Consider the following 20,684-nt stretch of genomic DNA (forward strand, 5'->3'; position numbering starts at 1 on the left):
ACAAAATGGCACCACTGGCCGAAAGGTTTACAATAGGTTCACCCAAATGTGAAGCTGTCATGGAGATCCCCCTGGGGCTGCAAAGGTCACTACATCTCCTGGAGAAGAAGGATATAGCCAGAAAGGGAAGTGGCCAGACAGTATCCCTTGGCACAGGTTGGCACTGCCAGTTTGCTGATAGAAACGCACCCCGGACATTCTCCTTTTCACCATCTTCCGTTGGGAAAAAGATACAAAAGTCTGAGGTCACGTACCAGCTGACTCAAGAACAGCTTCTTCCCTGCTGCTGTCAGACTTTTGAATGGACTTACCTTGCATTAAGTTGATCTTTCTCTCCACCCTAGTTATGACTGCAACACTACATCCTGCACTCTCTCGTTTCTTTCTCTTTGAACAGTATGTTTTGTCTGTACACTGCACAAAAAATAATACTTTTCACTGTATGTTAATATGTGACAATAATAAATCAAATCAAAATCCACGGAGGATGAAAAAGGCACCCCAATATCAGTGAAGCTGGTTCCTGGCTCTAAGAGTCCCTGCCTCACCCTATTGACAGCACAAAGCACCCCGACTCTTTTTTTGGCAGTTAAAGTGGCAAGACCTGGAGAGGAAACTGGCAGGTGGAGAGTACGATGCCAGTTTTCTCACAGAACTCACACACTGTCAAATTCTCCTAAGATTCCGCCCATTAACTTATTTTTCCTTTCTGTTGTAGATCTTCCCTTCCTGTTTGACAACAATGCTTGGGTTTCATGTGGACTGCAACTTCTGTGGGACTGTGTTACTGTCAGTCTAAACATTGTTAGAACTGGCAATAGAACAAACTGCCTTTCTAGTAAAAAGAAAAGGAGGTCTGATATAGAAAGTAGAAGCAGGAGTCAGCCATTTGGCTGTTCGAGTTTGCTCAGCCATTTATTTTGATCATGGCTGATCACCTAATTCAGTATCCTGATCCCCCCTTGCTCCCATATCCCTTGATCCATTTAGCCCCAAGATCTATATCTAATTTCTTCTTGAAATCGGATAACGCTCTGGTCTCAATTACATTCTGTAGCAGTGAATTCCACTTTCCCTTCTGGGTAAAAACATTTCTCCTCACTTCAATTCTAAAAGGTTTACCTCCTATTCCCAAACAATGACACTCAGTTTTGGACTCCTCCACCATTGGGAACAATCTTTCTGATACTAAAAGCAAAATACTGCGGATGCTGAAATCTGAAAGATCAACTTAATGCAGGGTAAGTCCATTCAAAAGTCTGATGGCAGTTGGGAAGAAGCTGTTCTTGGGTCGGTTGGTACATGACCTCAGACTTTTGCATCCTTTTTCTGATGGAAGAAGGTGGAAGAGAGAATGTCTGGGGTATGTTGGGTCCTTAATTATGCTGGCTGCTTTGTCAAGGCAACAGGAAGTGTAGACAGAATCATTCAATGGAAGGCTGTTTTGCGTGATGGATTGGGCTACATTCACGACCTTTTGTGGTTTCTTGTGGCCTTGGACAGAGCAGGAGCCACATCAAGCTGTGATACAACCAGAAAGAATGCTTTCTATAGTGCATCCGTACAAGTTGGTGAGAGTCGTAGCTGATACGCCAAATTTCATTAGTCTTCTGAGAAAGTAGAGGCATTGGTGGGCTTTCTTAACAGTAGTGTCGGCAGGGAGGACCAGAACAGATTGTTGGTGATCTGGACACCTAAAAGCTTGAAGCTCTCAACCCTTTCTACTTCATTTGTGTTGATGTCAACAGGGGCATATTCTACACTAGGCTTCCTGAAGTCGATGATTGTTTTGTTGACATTGAGGGAGAGATTATTGTTGCCATTCACCAGATTCTCTATCTCATTCCTGTGCTCATCATTGTTTGAGATATGACCCACTGTGGTGGTGTGATCAGCAAACTTGAAAATCGATTTGGAAGGGAATTTGGCCACACAATCAAAGGTGTACAAGGAGTATAGTAAGAGGCTGAGAATACAGTCTTGTGGGACACTAGTGCTGAGGATGATCATGGAGGAGGTGTTGTTGCCTATCTTTATTGATTGTGGTCTGTGGGTTAGGAAGTTCAGGATCCAGTCACAGAGGGAGGAGCCGAGTCCCAGGCCATGGAGTTTGGAGACGAGTTTCGTAGGAATAATGGTGCTGAAGGCTGAGCTATAGTCAATAAATAGGAATCTGACATATTTTTGTTATATTTTGTTATATCTTGTTATATCTTTGTTATCTAGATGTTCCAGGGTTGAGTGCAGGGCCAGGAAGATGGCATCTGCTGTGGACCTGTTGCAGAGGTAGACGAACTGTAGTGGGTCCAGGGCAGTCCAGGAGACTGGAATTGATTCATGCCATGACTGGCCTTTTGAAGCACTTCCAGTACCATCTTGTTTTCCTCAGGCAGAAGGAGTTAAAATTGTCCCCAGTGAATTTCAGGAAATCTGAGAACACAAAAGAAATGCCATCCAGCAGTCTCTTTGGTTGAATAACGCCATGTGTGGATATGCATGTTTTCCATTGGTGCAGCTGAAGCTGTGAAGTAGCACTGTGTTCACAGTTGGGTACTGGAATTCGGTTCTGCAATGTTACCACACTACATTAATCACATGGAATTTACTTTGCCACTGACGTGTTCTTCTACTGGGATTCTTTTTCCTTTTTACTAAGTATGTGCATAAGAGAGTGAAAACTGTTCTTTGAATGTAAATTGGAAATATTTGTTAGAACTTGAAGCATTTAATCAATCTAACATTTAATGCTTTTAGCAAAGATTACTTTGACAAACTTCAAAGGATTAGAATAGTGTAATTGATTTATCCGATGCAAAACATTTTTTAATAATGAGAAATGTAGATCTGAAGACTCAGTTGATAAAATCATTGGTGAATTGAGCCAAAAAGCGTTCAGACATATTTCTGATTCTGTTCTGGAATGAAGACATTATATCAGTCGGGAGGCACCATAAATGGCTTCAGTGGTACCAGACTGGGAAAGGGACAAGTCAACCAATTTTGCAACTCCTAAGTACTGTCATATGACCCTTAGAAGAAAATTGTTTGTGTGATATTAAGTGATAGATTGGGCCATGGTCAGGGTCACTGTTGATGTTTATTATACAGAAGATGAAATGAACAATTTGCATTTGGGTGCAGTGTTTTGGAAGATGATAGGCCATAACTTCCACAGATAGTTAATCAGTAGCAGATTACCAATTCACCTGCGCTTGTCTTACTCGACCTTCCTGACTCAGGCCGGGTGAGACTCAGGAAACAAAGTCATGTTCCTGGATCCAGTGGTGAAGTATGAAAGGAGCAGCGCAAAGGAGGGCATGTCCTTTTCAACAGTACCAGCTGCTGTGGGTGAGTTTAAAGATCCCATTGAGAGGGAGAAGGTAAATGAATGGGATGTGGAGATAGTACTGGGTGGTCAAGCCATGTGGGATAGGTCTCAATCAAGTCAAGAGTGGGGCATTGGAATCCCAATGCCATTCAGGTTTGGGGTGGAGGGAGGGGTCCCATACAGGGCTTGGTGTGGATCTTTAAAATGGTGACGCTAAAGTTAGAAGTGCTTTTTCTCCTTCTAACTCTTTCAGAGTAAGTCAGGACTATCTGAAGTTAGAAATTCAAATCACTTTGCCCGATGATTCCCAGCTCAGCACAACTGTCCAGGAGAAGTTAGTCCCTCTGGACAACTGTCAGGTAAATCCTTCCCCGGAAAATTTTGAAAGGGGTTCTGCAGTGCATTTTGGGGTGCACCTCAAATCCGATACTGGGGAATCAGGGAGTTATAGGCCGATGTCTTTAGGAGAAGGGATGCTTCTGCCCCAAGTACCCCCCATCCCCTGCCACCAAACAAAACCCCTCAACATATCACAAATGAGGATTGAAATTTCTTTCTGTGGTATTCAGAAGAAACACATCAAGTCATTTCAATGAAATTCTTTATCTAAGATATTAGCCCAGTCATTAAAATAGTAGAGTGAATATTCATATGGAAAATATAGGACCATTACTAATATCAATGCTCTGCAAACTCATCAAAGTGCAGCAGAAAAATGATAAAAGCAGTCTACAGCATTAATATATTTTATGCTGCTTTACAGCAGTGCTTCCTTCTATCTTACCTGGAACAATGTTGGAGTAGGATACACCAGAGAGTCGCTGGAAGAGGTAATCTTCTGTGTCATAGCCAGTTATCTTCAGAAAGAATGCTTCATCAGGTGGAATGAATTCAGTTACGTTGAGGATGCTGTAAGGCTTGCGATCAGGGTTATACCTCACAGGAATAGTCTTCAATGCAACACCTGAGATGCCAAGGAGTTCCACTCGATCCACTCTGGCAGGAGGAATGAGTCCAGTTGTATTCAGTAGTAAAAATGTTGGTATCCCTGCAAGTGCAAGCAATATGGGGCATACAAGGTAAAAAAATAAATTTTAAATAAAACATGTCAGAGTTAAAATGAAATTGTGGTACAAGATGAGGGAAATTCTAGGTGGAAGTTATATTTATAACTTTTCAATTCACTCAAAGCAAACAGCAGCATTACAGGTGACATAGTGGTTAACACTGCTGCCTCACAGGGCCAGGGAACTAAGGTTCGACTCCAGCCTTGGGTGACTACGTGGAGTTTGCACCCTCTCCCTGTGTCTCCCAAGGTTTCCTCTGGGTATTCCAATTTCCTCCCACAGTCCAAAGTTATGCAGGTTAGGTGGATTGGCCGTGATAAATTGCCCCTTAGTGTCCAAAGAAGTGTAGGTTAGGGGGATCAGCAGAGTAAATGTGGGGTTATGGGGATACAACAAGGCGTGGGCCTGGGTAAGATGCTCTGTTGGAGAGTCAGTGCAGACTCAATGGGCCAGATGGCCTCCTTCTGCATGGTAGGGATTCTATGATTCTAATAAATTACCTCAACAGTGACATATATCTTTTTATAATAAATCTACAATACTGAGATATAGTAAATAAATCTTAAATGAAACAAAAGAACGTAATCACTAATGTCTCCCATTTTTCCATCCATTTGGGAAGTAGGTCCCAAATTAAAAAAAATTGACTGACTAAAGGTAGTATTAATGCATTGAAACTTAAATCTGAATATTTATGTGCACATATCATGAATCCAACAATATTTTCCATCTGTGCTGCTTTATTATGTAGGATTATGAAAGTTCATCACTGCAGTAGGATTAAAACAGATTTATTGCAAACTGACCTTGCACAGGCCTGTTATTAATCATTTTAAAATTCATTATTGGTTTTCGGGAAAATCCAGCTCGAAAGTCAATCGTACTGAGTCCTGTGATTCGAATTGAATGTCTTCCAGCACTTGCTGTCTAGAGGAAAGAAAACACACAGAGGTCATATATTAAAATTTGGGCAGTAGAATCCAACAATACTGTACTAGTTTGTACGCAAATGTCTTCCTAATTACAAGTCCTAACCGTTGGAAAAAGGGGAGTATTACTTAAGGATGCATTGACACTGTACCCTTCAGTTTCAGACATTGGTAGCTGCAATTCAGGTTTCAACCAAGTAGAATCTAATTTATAGTGCAAAACAGGTAGCCAATCAGATCATATCAGACTCCTGCTGGGTGCAGATACCTTCGGAGAGACTGCTCTGCAGTTTTATTTGAATTTGGTGCCATACAACCATCTCAGGTGAAGATATCAAGTAGAGATAGGTTGGGCAAATGACCGTTATAGCTATCCATGCAGCTCCTATACTATCAGGCTTAAGGACAAATCTAATAGAGGGTACAGAACAGACATTTCCGCACACTCTCTTTTATTATTAATCAGATTTCATTGCATTTATGATATTAGCAATTTAGAGTTAATTGCAAAAATATGATTTGTTGCAGGGTTAAATCACAACACAAATTAATTTCATATTTGACTATAACCATCATAAAGAGGAACATCTTCAGAAATGCTATTAAGTAGCAAGATTCAAAGATTTGGTGCCCAAAGTTTAAAGAGCATAAAGCTACAGGGTACTGCATTGCTACAATAGCATAAACACGTATACTGTGTTTTTCATCCCAGAAATAGAGAGAGTAGGCATAAATGGGTAATTTTCTGGTTGGCATGATGTAATGAGTGGTGTGCTACAGGGGATCAGTGCTGGAATTGCAACTTTTTTCCAATTTATATAAATGACTTAAAGGAATTGAAGTATGGTTGCTAAATTTGTGCATGACACAAAGGTTTGGGGGGGGGAGTGGGTGAGCACTTTATTAGAGACTCCCACAGAACCATCATGTCTGCACCAACTCTCCAAAAGAGCATAAGAACATAAGAACATAAGAAATAGGAGCAGGAGTAGGCCATCTAGCCCTTCGAGCCTGCCCCGCCATTCAATAAGATCATGGCTGATCTGTTGTGGCTCAGTTCCACTTTCCCGCCCTCTCCCCATAACCCTTAATCCCCTCTCTTATCAAGAACCCATCAACCCGCTTCTTAAAAATATTTAGCGAGGCAGCCTCCACCACTTCAACGGGCAGAGAATTCCAGAGATTCACCACCCTTTGAGTGAAGAAGTTCCTCCTCAACTCCGTTCTAAACCGCCTCCCCTTTATCTTGAGGCTGTGCCCCCTAGTCCTACTGTCTTTTTTGAGCGGGAAGAGTCTCTCCACCTCTATCCTATCCATCCCATTCATCATCTTATACGTCTCAATGAGATCTCCCCTCATTCTTCTAAACTCTAACGAGTACAAGCCTAGTTTATTCAGCCTCTCCTCATAGTTCAATCCCCTCAACTCCGGTATCAGCCTAGTAAACCTCCTCTGCACTCCCTCCAGGGCCAAAATATCCTTGCGCAGGTGCGGCGCCCAAAACTGCACACAGTACTCCAGCTGAGGCCTCACCAATGCCCTATACAGCTGCAGCAAGACCTCCCTACTTTTATATTCAATCCCCCTCGCTATGAAGGCCAGCATCCCATTCGCCTTCCTGACCACCTGCTGCACCTGCAAGCTGGGTTTTTGCGACTCATGCACAAGGACCCCGAGGTCCCTCTGCACCGTCGCCTGCTGCAGTTTTTCGCCACGTAAGTAATAGTCCTTCCTACCATTCTTCCTACCAAAGTGGACCACCTCACACTTGCCAACATTAAATTCCATTTGCCATTTCCTGGCCCATTCGCCCAGCCTATCTAGATCCTTCTGCAGACTCTCCACACCCTCCGCACAATTTGCCTTTCCCCCAATCTTGGTGTCATCAGCAAATTTCGACACCCTGCACTCGGTTCCCTCCTCCAGATCATCTATATAAATGGTAAATAGCTGAGGCCCCAGCACTGACCCCTGGGGCACCCCACTAGTCACCAACCGCCAATCCGAATAGCACCCATTGACCCCCACTCTCTGCCTCCTATTTGACAACCAATCCTCTATCCACGCTAACACCCTACCCCCAACTCCATGCCCCCTGACCTTCTGCAATAACCTCTTGTGAGGTACCTTGTCAAACGCCTTCTGAAAATCCAGAAAGACCACATCCACCGGCTCTCCTCTATCCACTGCCCTAGACACATCCTCATAGAACTCCAATAAATTTGTCAGACACGACTTCCCTTTAATGAAACCGTGTTGCGTCCGCCCTATCAAGCAATTCCCTTCAAGATGCCTCGCAATTTCCTCCTTAATGACGGATTCTAACATTTTACCTACCACAGACGTTAAACTAACCGGCCTATAATTCCCCGCCTTTTGCCTGGCACCCTTCTTAAACAACGGCGTAACATTAGCCGTTTTCCAATCTTCTGGCACTTCCCCGGAATCCAGCGACGTCTGGAAAATAACCACCAAGGCATCCACTATAACCTCCGCCATTTCTTTCAGAACCCTCGGATGCATTCCATCCGGTCCTGGGGACTTGTCCACAATCAGCCCCTCCAGTCTGTCGAGCACCACCTCTCTAGTAACAGTAATGTCATTAAGACCCTCCATTCCTACCACCTTTCCATCGCTAACACCCGGCAAATTATTCACGTCCTCCTCCGTGAAGACAGAAACAAAAAAGTTATTCAATACCTTAGCCATATCCCCATCCCCTACCACTAGCTCCCCTTTCTCATCCTCTAAAGGACCAACGTTCACCCTAGCCAGCCTCTTCCTTTTTATATATTTATAAAAACTCTTGCTATCCTTTTTTATATTAAGTGCTAGCCCAGCCTCATAGCTTCTCCTACCCTCCTTTATCAACTTCTTTGTCAATCTTTGTTGACATTTAAACCTTTCCCAATCCTCTTCTCGCCCACTGCTCTTAGCTACTCTAAATTCCTCCGCTTTTAATTTAACACTTTCCTTCACCTCCTTCGTTATCCACGGCTTATTACCTCTCTTCCTACTGTCCTTTTTAACCATCGGAATAAATTTCTGCTGAGCACCAAGAAAGATCTCCTTAAAGATCCTCCACTGCTCCTCAGCAGACCTACCTTCCAACGCACTCCCCCAGTCCACATTTGCCAATTCTTCTCTCATCCTACCATACTCCCCTCTATTCAAACAAAGGACGCGTGTCCGGGAACCCACTTTCTCCTCCTCCATCTGCACCAGAAACTCCACCATACAATGATCACTCTCTCCAAGAGGATCCTTCACCGCAAGGTCCCTAATTCTACCCGCCTCATTACATAGCACCAGATCCAAGATAGCTCGCTCCCTCGTCGGCTCCAACACACACTGTTCAAGGAAATTATCCCGGCAGCATTCCAATCCCACCCAAGCTATCCCTTCTGTCCTATCCCAGTAACCCCATGCATTTACCATGGCTAGTCCACCTAATCTGCACACCTTAGGACTGTGTGAAGAAACCAGAACACCCAGAGGAAATCCACGCACCATGGGGCAGATGTGCAAACTCCACACAGTCACCCAAGGCCAGAATCAAATCCTGAGTCCCTGTGCTGTGAGACAGCAGTGTTAACCACTGTACTGCCCCAGTTCTGTGCTTTTGAAAATATTAAAATAAAAACAGTTATTACTAATCAAGACAAAGGGTCACAGACTCAAAACATTGGCTCTACTCTCTCCACAGATGCTGTCAGATCTACTGAGATTTTCCAGAATTTTTCTGTTTCTGTTTCAGATTGCAGCATCCATAGTATTTTGCATTTATATAACTAATCATTATTGATTCTCAGCATTGTCTTGAATCCTATTGCCTGGCAGATACCACCTGGCGATTGGGCAGTTACTTACCCATTCAGGACCTCAGCTATTCCTGATTTTAATCTGACGGGTTCTGCAGGCAGGCAGATGCAGTGGCAGCCTAAATTCAGGAGCCTCATAGATTTGTACACATTGGAGTTTGATGATGTCAGTGACATCCCAAATTCAAGTTTAACTGGAGCAAAACATGATAAGTATTTGGAGGTGAAAGTCACACCCTCTGTGTTTAATTAGATCGAGCTGTAGAAAAAATGGTGGAATGGGCTGCAGTAAAACTTTTACAATATTTTTGTTTACAGAAGTTGAGAGTTTGGCACTTATCAGCATTGAACTGTGCTTGATTGGTTCCTGTAACTCTGATTCTGTTTGCCCATCTCAGTCTGATGAAGATCCTAATTTAATTGATTTAGTTTTAGAAGCTGTTTCTGCTTAGTTGACCTTACCTACAAGAACGTGATCTGTAAAATAACTAGGGACACAAAAATGATTTAATTAGCAATAGACTCATGGGACGTGTATTTCAGGGCTTGCTAAAATTGAAAGCAAAATGAAAAGCAGCTGGTGAGTGAATGCCATTACATTGTGAAAACCTCTGCAAAAATAAATCTACTGCATGATGTGATTTTGACCTATTCCTATATTTACCTTCATACTAAATTGTACCGATGGCTACAGGGTCAAGGTTGGCTGCCTTGGTGAGCCTGCAACAGGCAATTCCTGTATTTTGGTGGTGGTGAGATGGGAGGTTATGGTTAGGAGAATGGGAATTGACTGGAATTTGCAGTAGCATAATCAAAGGGCCTAACACTTGTTTAGGCATTTGAAAGCTACTGGCTGCCAAATCTGTAGTTATAACAATAATGGAATAGAGTGGTAGGGGTGGGTAAGGAGCATGTGGGGGATGGGGGGGGCGAATTTTCAAAGTATCGGGGAATTGCTGCACTATTGGAGGTACTGTTTCTCAAGCAACACATTTAACATTGGGACTTGTAGTGATGGAGGTGATTCCGGGACCTTGCTCCGCTTGGTGCAGATTGTACCGATCCTGGAAAATTGCCTGTGGGCCTAAAAATTGATATTGCACTCAGCAATTTGCAATCGTCATTCTCTAATGGTGGGAATCGGATCGCACGGCAGAAAGGGTGTGAGGCCAGTTAGCATGAGATTTCAATTTCAGTAGCAAATTCAACTCAGGATTGACCCCTCGGAATGTCCCCACACCTAACAAATGACTACTAGTCTCCACAAGCAGACAGTGCAATGGCTAGAGCAGTGGAGGGATTTAAGGCCATTGAAGCCCCTGTGTAGTTAAGGGCATAGCCAGGCCGTGTCCATATCAGACAGTACCCACCAGGCAGTGCCCACCAAGCAGCCTGACAATGCGAACTGAGTTGGTCACTTCCAGTGTGCCGGGGCAGTGCAGGGAAGAGGGTAATGCAGTGGGAGAATGGGAGAGCGGAGAGTGTGGTGGTGGTGGGGGAGGGGGGGGGGGCGCGGAAGGTGTGGTCAGTGGTCCTAATGGGGGCATAACCTGTTGGGGGTATTATTGGGGGACCCATAGGGAGGGCTCTGATGCTGGAAACCCATGTCGGGGGGTGGCGGGTGGACTTACTGCCCATTTTGGGGTAAGTCCCAAAATCCTTGGGGGTGGACAGAAGGTGTCTTACTGTGCACCAAGAAATAGTGCCTCAGTGCTCTGACGTAGTGTTCACCAGCCTGTTTAGCCCCCACCTACCCACCCAACCCCCCATACCACTCTCGCCACTCTCCAAAGAAGTAAATTATTGTGGGACAATTGCAATGTAGAGTGTGCTCGAGAGACTAACGTAGATCATTCCTGTTTTCTCATTGTTATGACACAGTCATGTTTTGGGAGAATTCTGCCCATGAACTTAAAGGATCTAACAACACTGTGAAGGACATCCTGACCAACACAAGATTCTCAGCCAACACCACCAGAAAGATATAAACTAATCATTTTATTCATTTGCTGTTGTGGGACATGCTTTGGGCAAGTTGGTTGCCACTTGGGCAAAACAACAATGGCCACATTTCAACAAGATAATTCACTTCAGCTATGAAATGGTTCTGGGGAAGCCTGAGATTGTGAAAGGCACTGGATCATCATCTTTTAATTGAAGAATCAGCCTGACTACCTGTAATAAGAACATAAATTTATTCCGATTTATTCCGATGTTTATTCCGAAATTTATTCCGGTGGTCAAAAAGGACCGTAGGAGGAGATGTAATCAGCCGTGGATAACGAAGGAGGTGAAGGAAAGTGTTAAATTAAAAGCGGAGGCGTTTAGAGTAGCTAAGAGTAGTGGGCGAGAAGAAGTGCTGGGGCCTCAGCTTTTTACCATTTATATAGATGATCTGGAGGAGGGAACCGAGTGTAGAGTGTCGAAATTTGCTGATGACACCAAGATTGGGGGAACGGCAAATTGTGCGGAGGGTGTGGAGAGTCTGCAGAAGGATCTAGATAGGCTGGGCGAATGGGCCAGGAAATGGCAAATGGAATTTAATGTTGGCAAGTGCGAGGTGGTCCACTTTGGTAGGAGGAATGGTAGGAAGGACTATTACTTACGGGGCAAAAAACTGCAGCAGGCGATGGTGCAGAGGGACCTCGGGGTCCTTGTGCATGAGTCGCAAAAACCCAGCTTGCAGGTGCAGCAGGTGGTCAGGAAGGCGAATGGGATGCTGGCCTTCATAGCGAGGGGGATTGAATATAAAAGTAGGGAGGTCTTGCTGCAACTGTATAGGGCACTGGTGAGGCCGCAACTGGAGTACTGTGTGCATTTTTGGGCGCCGCACCTGCGCAAAGATATTTTGGCCTTGGAGGGAGTGCAGAGGAGGTTTACTAGGCTGATACCGGAGTTGAGGGGGTTGAGCTATGAGGAGAGGCTGAATAAACTGGGCTTGTACTCGTTAAGAGTTTAGAAGAATGAGAGGAGATCTCATTGAGACGTATAAGATGATGAATGGGATGGATAGGATAGAGGTGGAAAGACTCTTCCCGCTCAAAAAAGACAATAGGATTAGGGGGCACAGCCTCAAGATAAAAGGGGAGCGGTTTAGAACGGAGTTGAGGAGGAACTTCTTCACTCAAAGGGTGGTGAATCTCTGGAATTCTCTGCCCGTTGAAGTGGTGGAGGCTGCCTCGCTAAATATTTTTAAGAAGCGGGTTGATGGGTTTTTGATAGGAGAGGGGATTAAGGGTTATGGGGAAAGGGCGGGAAAGTGGAACTGAGCAGCGACAGATCAGCCATGATCTTATTGAATGGCGGGGCAGGCTCGAAGGGCTGGATGGCCTACTCCTGCTCCTATTTCTTACGTGCTTAAGAGGATTGGGAGAGGTTTAAATGTCAACAAAGATTGACAAAGAAATTGATAAAGAAGGGTAGGAGAAACTATGAAGCTGGGCTAGCGCTTCATATAAAAAAGGATAGCAAGAGTTTTTATAAGTATATAAAAAGGAAGAGGCTGGCTAGGGTGAACGTTGGACCCTTAGAGGATGAGAAGGGGGACTTAGTGGTAGGGGATGGGGAAATGGCTGAGGCCTTGAATGACTTTTTCATTTCGGTCTTCACGGAGGAGGACGTGAATAATTTGCCGGGTGTTAGAGATGGAAAGGTGGTAGGACTGGAGGGTCTCAATGACATTACTGTTACTAGAGAGGTGGTGCTCGACAGACTGGAGGGGCTGATTGTGGACAAGTCCCCAGGACCGGATGGAATGCATCCGAGGGTTCTGAAAGAAATGGCGGAGGTTATAGTGGATGCCTTGGTGGTTATTTTCCAGACGTCGCTGGATTCCGGGGAAGTGCCGGAAGATTGGAAAACGGCTAATGTTACGCCGTTGTTTAAGAAGGGTGCCAGGCAAAAGGCGGGGAATTATAGGCCGGTTAGTTTAACGTATGTTGTAGGTAAAATGTTAGAATCCGTCATCAAGGAGGAAATAGCGAGGCATCTTGAGGGGAATTGCTTGATAGAGCAGACGCAGCACGGTTTCATTAAAGGGAAGTCGTGTCTGACAAATTTATTGGAGTTCTATGAGGATGTGTCTAGGGCGGTGGATAGAGGAGAGCCACTGGATTTGGTCTTTCTTGATTTTCAGAAGGCGTTTGACAAGGTACCTCACAAGAGGTTATTGCAGAAGGTCAGGGGACATGGAGTTGGGGGTAGGGTGTTAGCGTGGATAGAGGACTGGTTGTCAAATAGGAGACAGAGAGTGGGGGTCAATGGGTGCTATTCGGATTGGCGGATGGTGACTAGTGAAGTGCCTCAGGGGTCGGTGCTGGGGCCTCAGCTATTTACCATTTATATAGATGATCTGGAGGAGGGAACCGAGCATACAGTGTCGAAATTTGCCGATGACACCAAGATTGGTGGAAAGGCAAATTGTGCGGAGGGTGTGGAGAGTCTGCAGAAGGATCTAGATAGGCTGGGCGAATGGGCCAGGAACTGGCAAATGGAATTTAATGTTGGCAAGTGCGAGGTGGTTCACTTTGGTAGGAATAATGGTAGGAAGAATTATTACTTACGTGGAGAAAAACTGCAGCAGGCGACAGTGCAGAGGGACCTCGGGGTCCTTGTGCATGAGTTGCAAAAACCCAGCTTGCAGGTGCAGCAGGTGGTCAGGAAGGCGAATGGGATGCTGGCCTTCATAGCAAGGGGGATTGAATATAAAAGTAGGGAGGTCTTGCTGAGGCTATATAGGGCATTGGTGAAGCCGCAGCTGGAGTACTGTGTGCAGTTTTGGGCGCCATATTTACGCAAGGATATTTTGGCCTTGGAGGGAGTGCAGAGGAGGTTTACTAGGCTGATGCTGGAGTTGAGGGGGTTGAGCTATGAGGAGAGGCTGAATAAACTAGGCTTGTACTCGTTAGAGTTTAGAAGAATGAGGGGAGATCTCATTGAGACGTATAAGATGATGAATGGGATGGATAGGATAGAGGTGGAGAGACTTTTCCCGCTCAGAAAGGACAGTAGGACTAGGGGGCACAGCCTCAAGATAAAGTGGGGGGGCGGTTTAGAATGGAGTTGAGGAAGAACTTCTTCACTCAAAGGGTGGTGAATCTCTGGAATTCTCTGCCCGTTGAAGTGGTGGAGGCTACCTCGCTAAATATTTTTAAGATGCGGGTTGATGGGTTTTTGATAAGAGAGGGGATTGGGGTTATGGGGAGAGGGCGGGAATGTGGAACTGAGCCACGACAGATCAGCCATGATCTTATTGAATGGCGGGGCAGGCTCGAAGGGCCAGATGGCCTACTCTTGCTCCTATTTCTTATGTTCTTATGTTCTTATAAGAAATAGGAGCAGGAGTAGGCCATCTAGCCCTTCGAGCCTGCCCCGCCATTCAATAAGATCATGGCTGATCTGTCATGGCTCAGTTCCACATTCCTGCCCTCTCCCCATAACCCTTAATCCCCTCGCTTATCAAAAACCCATCAACCCGCATCTTAAAAATATTTAGCGAGGCAGCCTCCACCACCTCAACGGGCAGAGAATTCCAGAGGTTCACCACCCTTTGAGTGAAGAAGTTCCTCCTCAACTCTGTTCTAAACCACCCCCCCTTTATCTTGAGGCTGTGCCCCCTAGTCCTACTATCCTTTCTGAGCGGGAAGAGTCTCTCCACCTCTATCCTATCCATCCCATTCATCATCTTATATGTCTCAATGAGATCTCCCCTCATTCTTCTAAACTCTAACGAGTACAAGCCTAGTTTATTCAGCCTCTCCTCATAGCTCAAGCCCCTCAACTCCAGTATCAGCCTAGTAATCCTCCTCCGCACTCCCTCCAAGGCCAAAATATCCTTGCGTAAGTGCAGCGACCAAAACTGCACACAGTACTCCAGCTGCGGCCTCACCAATGCCCTATACAGCCGCAGGAAGACGTCCGTACTTTTATATTCAATCCCCCTCGCTATGAAGGCCAGCATCCCATTCGCCTTCCTGACCACCTGCGGCACCATGAATGAGTGTTGCAAATACCAAAGCTGCATATTTACAATATTAGCATCTCAGTATTAGTCTGTAGGGCGCTAAAGTCTTGGATTGGCAACAATGCCAATATTGTTGTGGTAGTCATTTTCATCAGGGTACATAATTCACTTTAATGATAAATTAAGCCATAAAAAAATCTGAAAGCACTTTGGATTTCAAAAATAGAGACAAATAATGCATGAGCAAAGAGGTTATAATAAATTGATCTATTTCAATGATAAGACCACAGTTAGATGATGATCATGATGATACCTGGAATGAAAAACTAGTTATTTGGACCACTGTATCTATCAAAATGCTAAAAAATCCCTCCATCAAAGCTTTCAGAGGAAAAAGGTTTTTTGGTTACGCCTTGTTCATTGCTGTGAAAATTCTTTAAAATAAATTCATTCATCACAGGCTCATGTAACACAAAAAGAGCAGGTAAAAATTTCCCCACAGAAAACATTTAGAAATGGAATTATTCCAATAGGAATTAATTTTCCCAAAGCATTTTAATCGTTTCAAATTACAATTTGAAGATATAGATTCTTTTAAGATGGAGGTAGAACCAAATTCTTCCTAGCAGAATAAGAGTGCCGAGCCTTCTCTGCAATTAATGAGCCGCGATCAAGACTGTAACAACATGCAATTTCAAATATATTGGGTAGCATTCTCCAACCTAGCTCATTCCTGCTCTGCTGTCAGCAAGATTGGAGAATCTGGCACTTAGCGAAAACTTGATTCACCGCAGCAGCATTGGAGAATTCCAGCCATGGACAAGTTTGGCAGTTTCTCGCAGTTATTTCTGAGAAAGCTATTTAATTGGTGAGTTGTTAAATCGCAAGCAAATTATGCTAGTTAATGCAAGTGTGTTAACCTGTTCTGTAAAATTACTAGCAAGGGAATTTTGTCCCCATTTAAAAAAAAGATTTATGAATTTGCAAAGGAATAAGCCTGATCGTTTTGTAATAACATTTTCAAAACATTGAAGATGAACCAGTAGAGAGAGGCAGGTCCTTTCAACATTATGTCCTGACCATACAGAAAAATGAGTCAGCCGCCATACATAAAACTGTGAAAATAAAATCTCCCATCCGTTACCTCTGAGGCCCACCTTTTTGATCAAATTTTGAAATGGGCAGCCCGTGTGATGCACTGCAAGCCTAGGCAAGTTGTGCGGGTTACAGATAGCGTGGTATGAACCCAAGATCCTGGTTGAGGCCGTCCTCATGTGTGCGGAACTTGGCCATCACCCCCAGTATTCCCCTCCCAACATAACCCCAACTCAGATCCCACCCCTTGGCACTGCACCGGCCCACTGGTGATGCCCAGCTAGCACACTGGCAGTGCTCATTTTGTACACTAATGGTGCTCAATTGGCACCACCGGGTGTCCAGTAGCCAATGCTGGGGTGTCCACTGCCAATGCCCAGCCATCTCCCATCTTATTTTATTGAACTTGCTGGACTGATACCTGAAGTTCTGATTTTCAGTTGTGTTGGATAACACTAATCTTTTCACTCTCACTTAAGTTCAGTTTGTTAATTCCCATGCATTTTCTACTTTGCATTCATCAGCTGAATAAACTGTAGTGAAAAAGTTGTATAATACCCCAATAATACAAAGTTTCAACCTGGTGGATTGTAAAAGTTCTGACTCTAGTGTAAATTATTTGAATAAAGCATTAAACTGATGTCTTCCTTGTCTGTACTGGTTCAGAAAATCCCATGGCACTAGTTCAAGTAGAGCAGGAAGTTTTCCTGATCAATATTGCTTTCATAACTAATAGCAAAATAAACTAGTTGGTTTCTTGCATCGCCATTGTTCATGGGAATTTGCAGTGTACAATATAGCATTTGCCTGCTTAACAACAGTGGCTATAATTTGAAGAAATTAATTGCATGTAAAGTGTTTTGGGACATTTTTAAGTGATTTGATAAAGTGTGCATCAGTCTATTCTAGTCTTTATGCAATCTATATGTATCATGGATCCCCAAACTGTGGGTTGTGAACCTCCATAGGGTTGCAGAGGCAGCATGTGTCTTTGCTAGTCTTTCCTCCTCCGAGTCAGCAATGACAACAGTGGATAGAAATCTCTGGTGGAACAGTCCTAGACCCATTGAACTGATGGTATAAATAACAAAGGGGCAAACAGTGAGCCAAAGCACTCTTTAATCTTGGAAAACACTTTTAGTGGCAAGTGCCAAGTGGTCCTGGTAAGTTTGTTGGTGCCTCACCAACAGCAGAGGTTGGAAAATGTAACTCAGTCACTGGCTTGAGTGTGGGAAAAAGAGTTGTGCAACCGAGTTCGGAAGGTGAGTGATGGTTTCAAACTTTACTATGGTCCTTCCAGAAGTGCCTTCTACTGTTGTACAGGCACCTTATCCCAAATCACAGACTCTAGTTCACAGGTATTGGCAAGTAAAACAAAGTGGAGAGATGGGTGCGGGAGAATGAATGATTATTTGTGTGTGGGGGAGGAGGAGAGGGGCTGATTACAGTGTGCGCATGGGGGAGAGGGGCTAATCACTGTGTGGTGGGAGAGTGAGACTGATTATAGTGTGGGGCAGTAGTGTAAGAGCGGATTTTCACTTGAGTCTTTCACAAGGGAATTTGGAGAACTTGGCTGAAAGTTATAGGAGTCCATACAATATTAACAAATCCAAATTTACAAAGTACTTTAAAAATAGATTTTCAGATTTGTAGTTTATTGATGTATATTTAATACACAAATGTTATTATATGCTGAACACAACTATCCTGCTTTATTTGCTGTTTTGTTTTTTGTGATGTCTGAGATCACATTAATTTGCATAATGGGATCACATTGGAAAATAGTTTGGGAAGCACTGCCATATATATTTCCTGAACCAAGTAGTAATGTAAATGTTCTCTCACAGCTCTCAAGTTTCACTCTGAAGCCCAAATTTTAACTCCGGATCTGTTTGTAGACTACGTGGGCAGTAAGTATAAATTATAATGCCTCACCACAGATTTCTCAAGCCTCAATTAAATTCTGAAATGTAACTTCTCAATTTTCCATGCTTAAAACTTATTGTTTGATACTGAAGAGCTGATAACATGCACTAGACTATAACTAGACTATAAAAATACTAACAAAGTACTCGGGTTCCACTCTAGAACAATAAAATTGAAAAGCGGAAATGTTATGTTAAATTTACCCAGATGGTGATTTAGAACATGGAATTTGCTACCATATGAAAAAGTTGAGGCAAAAAGAATAGATGTATGGCTAACTAATAAATACATGAGGGAAGGAAATGGAAGGATATGCCTTAGGGTGAGATGAGGTTCGTCTACAGTATAAACACTAACATAGCCCAGTTGGAATACATGTCTTATTTATGTGCAATCGATTCTATATACTTGTATTTAATGTTTGATAAAAAATGTTTTATATGTGAGTGTGTGTGTATATATATGCTAATTTTTCCTGTTCTATTGATTAGTGTAATGGTACCTATCAAACTTGATGGCAGATTATGAGTAAAAACAGCCATTTTCTTCCTGTAGAGCATACAGCATGGAAAAAAATAAAAAAGGGACAAGATTATAATAACTGTCACTTGATAGTACAGAATTGGAGCATTGCTGAAAAAATAAACATGTTCTTAAAGCATTTTGTCTTGTACTCATTAGGACAGACACAAGAATGCCAAATTTCAAAGGTTGCTTGAATTATTCGGGCTTGCAATATGGCTCCTTCACACTGATAGACATTATATATACTCATATGCAGAGATCTATCCTGAAGACAAAAGGAACATGTCCAGGTGTTGCACCTTCTTTGAACTAAACAAAAGCACAGAAACAGTAGTTTCTTAGTGCGTTCTCCATAGTAATACCTTAACCAGAGTCAATCTGTACCTCTTTTCTCATGCTTTATAAATTTGGCATTCTGCCTTGATGAGTGTAAGATGAAATTCTTTGACAGCCTCTCTCTTCTTGCAACAATTTTGAATTAATAATTCCCAAATCTATCTATTTAAGATTAGAAAAAGACTGTAATCATGTATGGTAATGTTACATGTGTAAGCACTTTCAATACATGACATATAATCTGGAGGCTCTAGACCCACTCCTCTGAAAGACTTGGGGCAAATTATGCATCCGGTAGATTTAGGGGCCAGTTTATTGTAAGTATCCATCTATCAAATTCTGGTTTCAAAGTATTGTAATTACATATTGGAGTTCTCTGATTTTTCCAACCAAGTTTTAATTGGTAATCATTGGAGCCTATGATTGTGTAACGTTGATTTGTTCTTACTAGAATCTGTGGTTTGCAGAAGACTAACCAGCCATTGTACATCTGTGAACCATATTTAATGTTTCTACAATGTTGTAATGGACAGTTTGGCAGCACTGTAACACAGAGTTCATTTATTTTATTCTGTCCTATAGACTGGGCTTTAAATGGTTACTACATACAGACAATCTCACACAGTATGTAAGGTACTGTTGGTAAGTGAAAAGGATTTTCAGTAATGAGGACTTTCTGTGCAGCTGTGAAAAATGAGTCCATGTTGGCTTGACGTAGCCTGGCACGTGCTGAAATACATGCCACATTAATTAATCTTTAACTTCACAACACATTGCATCATTTTCCCAACCATTGTTGTCCAATCTATTTTGTATTTCCATCAGCCATAAATAAGGTAGAATGTCATTTGTCTTTTCTTCTTGATTTATTAACTAATTTGATTTTTTTTCTGGAAACTCACCAATTTAATTTCCACGATAATTCCTGTACCTGGCAAGACATCAGTTGGCATCACTACGATTGCTGTCAACAGTTGATGTGGGCTTTCGCACTTTCCATTTTAAATGTATTGTAAAGTAGACGGAAATAACTGACACATACAAAATTTACCTCTTTGAAGTGGTATACTTTGAACTGGAACTCTTAAGAGTCATATGGATTCAAAGTATTAATTCTGTTTCTCTCTCCATAGTTGCTGCCATACCTGCTAATTTTTGTCCCAGCATTTTCTGCTTTTATTTCATATTTCCGGCATCCACAGTATTTTGCTTTCATACCTCTTTAATATGATTTTTGGGCAATCAATTGGTGCGATTTTGAATCTATAATCATTGAAAGAAATGTTGTGCAGCTAATTGTAAGTGCAAATTATATAGCTAAAAGGCTGGCTCAGATTACAATGTACCCTGTTTTTACTAAAATGTTTGGATTTACAATGTTTAAAGAAAGATATCTGGATTAATGACATCTGTCACAAGTTAACATTGTTACAGGTGTTTACTAAAAGAACTGCACCAAATCATACTGAACATTCAGTAGGGCATCAAAGATATTGTCACATACCCCATAATGGCTGACAGAAAATGGGGCATTGATGGTTGATTCCAGTCATCTTTTGACTATAATTTGACAAGTCCTATCAAGGGAGGGAAAGAGGAGAGATTTCACATCCTCACTTAAAAAAAATAATAACCTGAGGAGGGTTTATAAAACATAGAGGAACAAAAAAAAATAAACTTTGATAACTTGGTTTT

At 42.9% G+C, this 20,684-nt stretch overlaps 1 protein-coding gene across 1 annotated transcript in view; it reads right to left on the reverse strand.

Annotated features, from left to right (window-relative positions):
- hmcn1 (hemicentin 1) overlaps positions 1 to 20,684 on the reverse strand; it is a 543,993-nt gene that overhangs the window by 390,798 nt on the left and 132,511 nt on the right. The window contains exons 7-8 of the mRNA XM_080195726.1: positions 5,202 to 5,322; positions 4,113 to 4,376 (exon numbers count right to left, since the gene is read on the reverse strand). Of these exons, the coding sequence (XP_080051852.1) occupies positions 4,113 to 4,376; positions 5,202 to 5,322 (385 nt within the window). The remainder of the gene's footprint in view (positions 1 to 4,112; positions 4,377 to 5,201; positions 5,323 to 20,684) is intronic.

This window comes from Carcharhinus amblyrhynchos, chromosome 9, assembly GCF_965287045.1.
Source record: "Carcharhinus amblyrhynchos chromosome 9, sCarAmb.v2.hapA, whole genome shotgun sequence".
Classification (NCBI taxonomy): domain Eukaryota; kingdom Metazoa; phylum Chordata; class Chondrichthyes; order Carcharhiniformes; family Carcharhinidae; genus Carcharhinus; species Carcharhinus amblyrhynchos.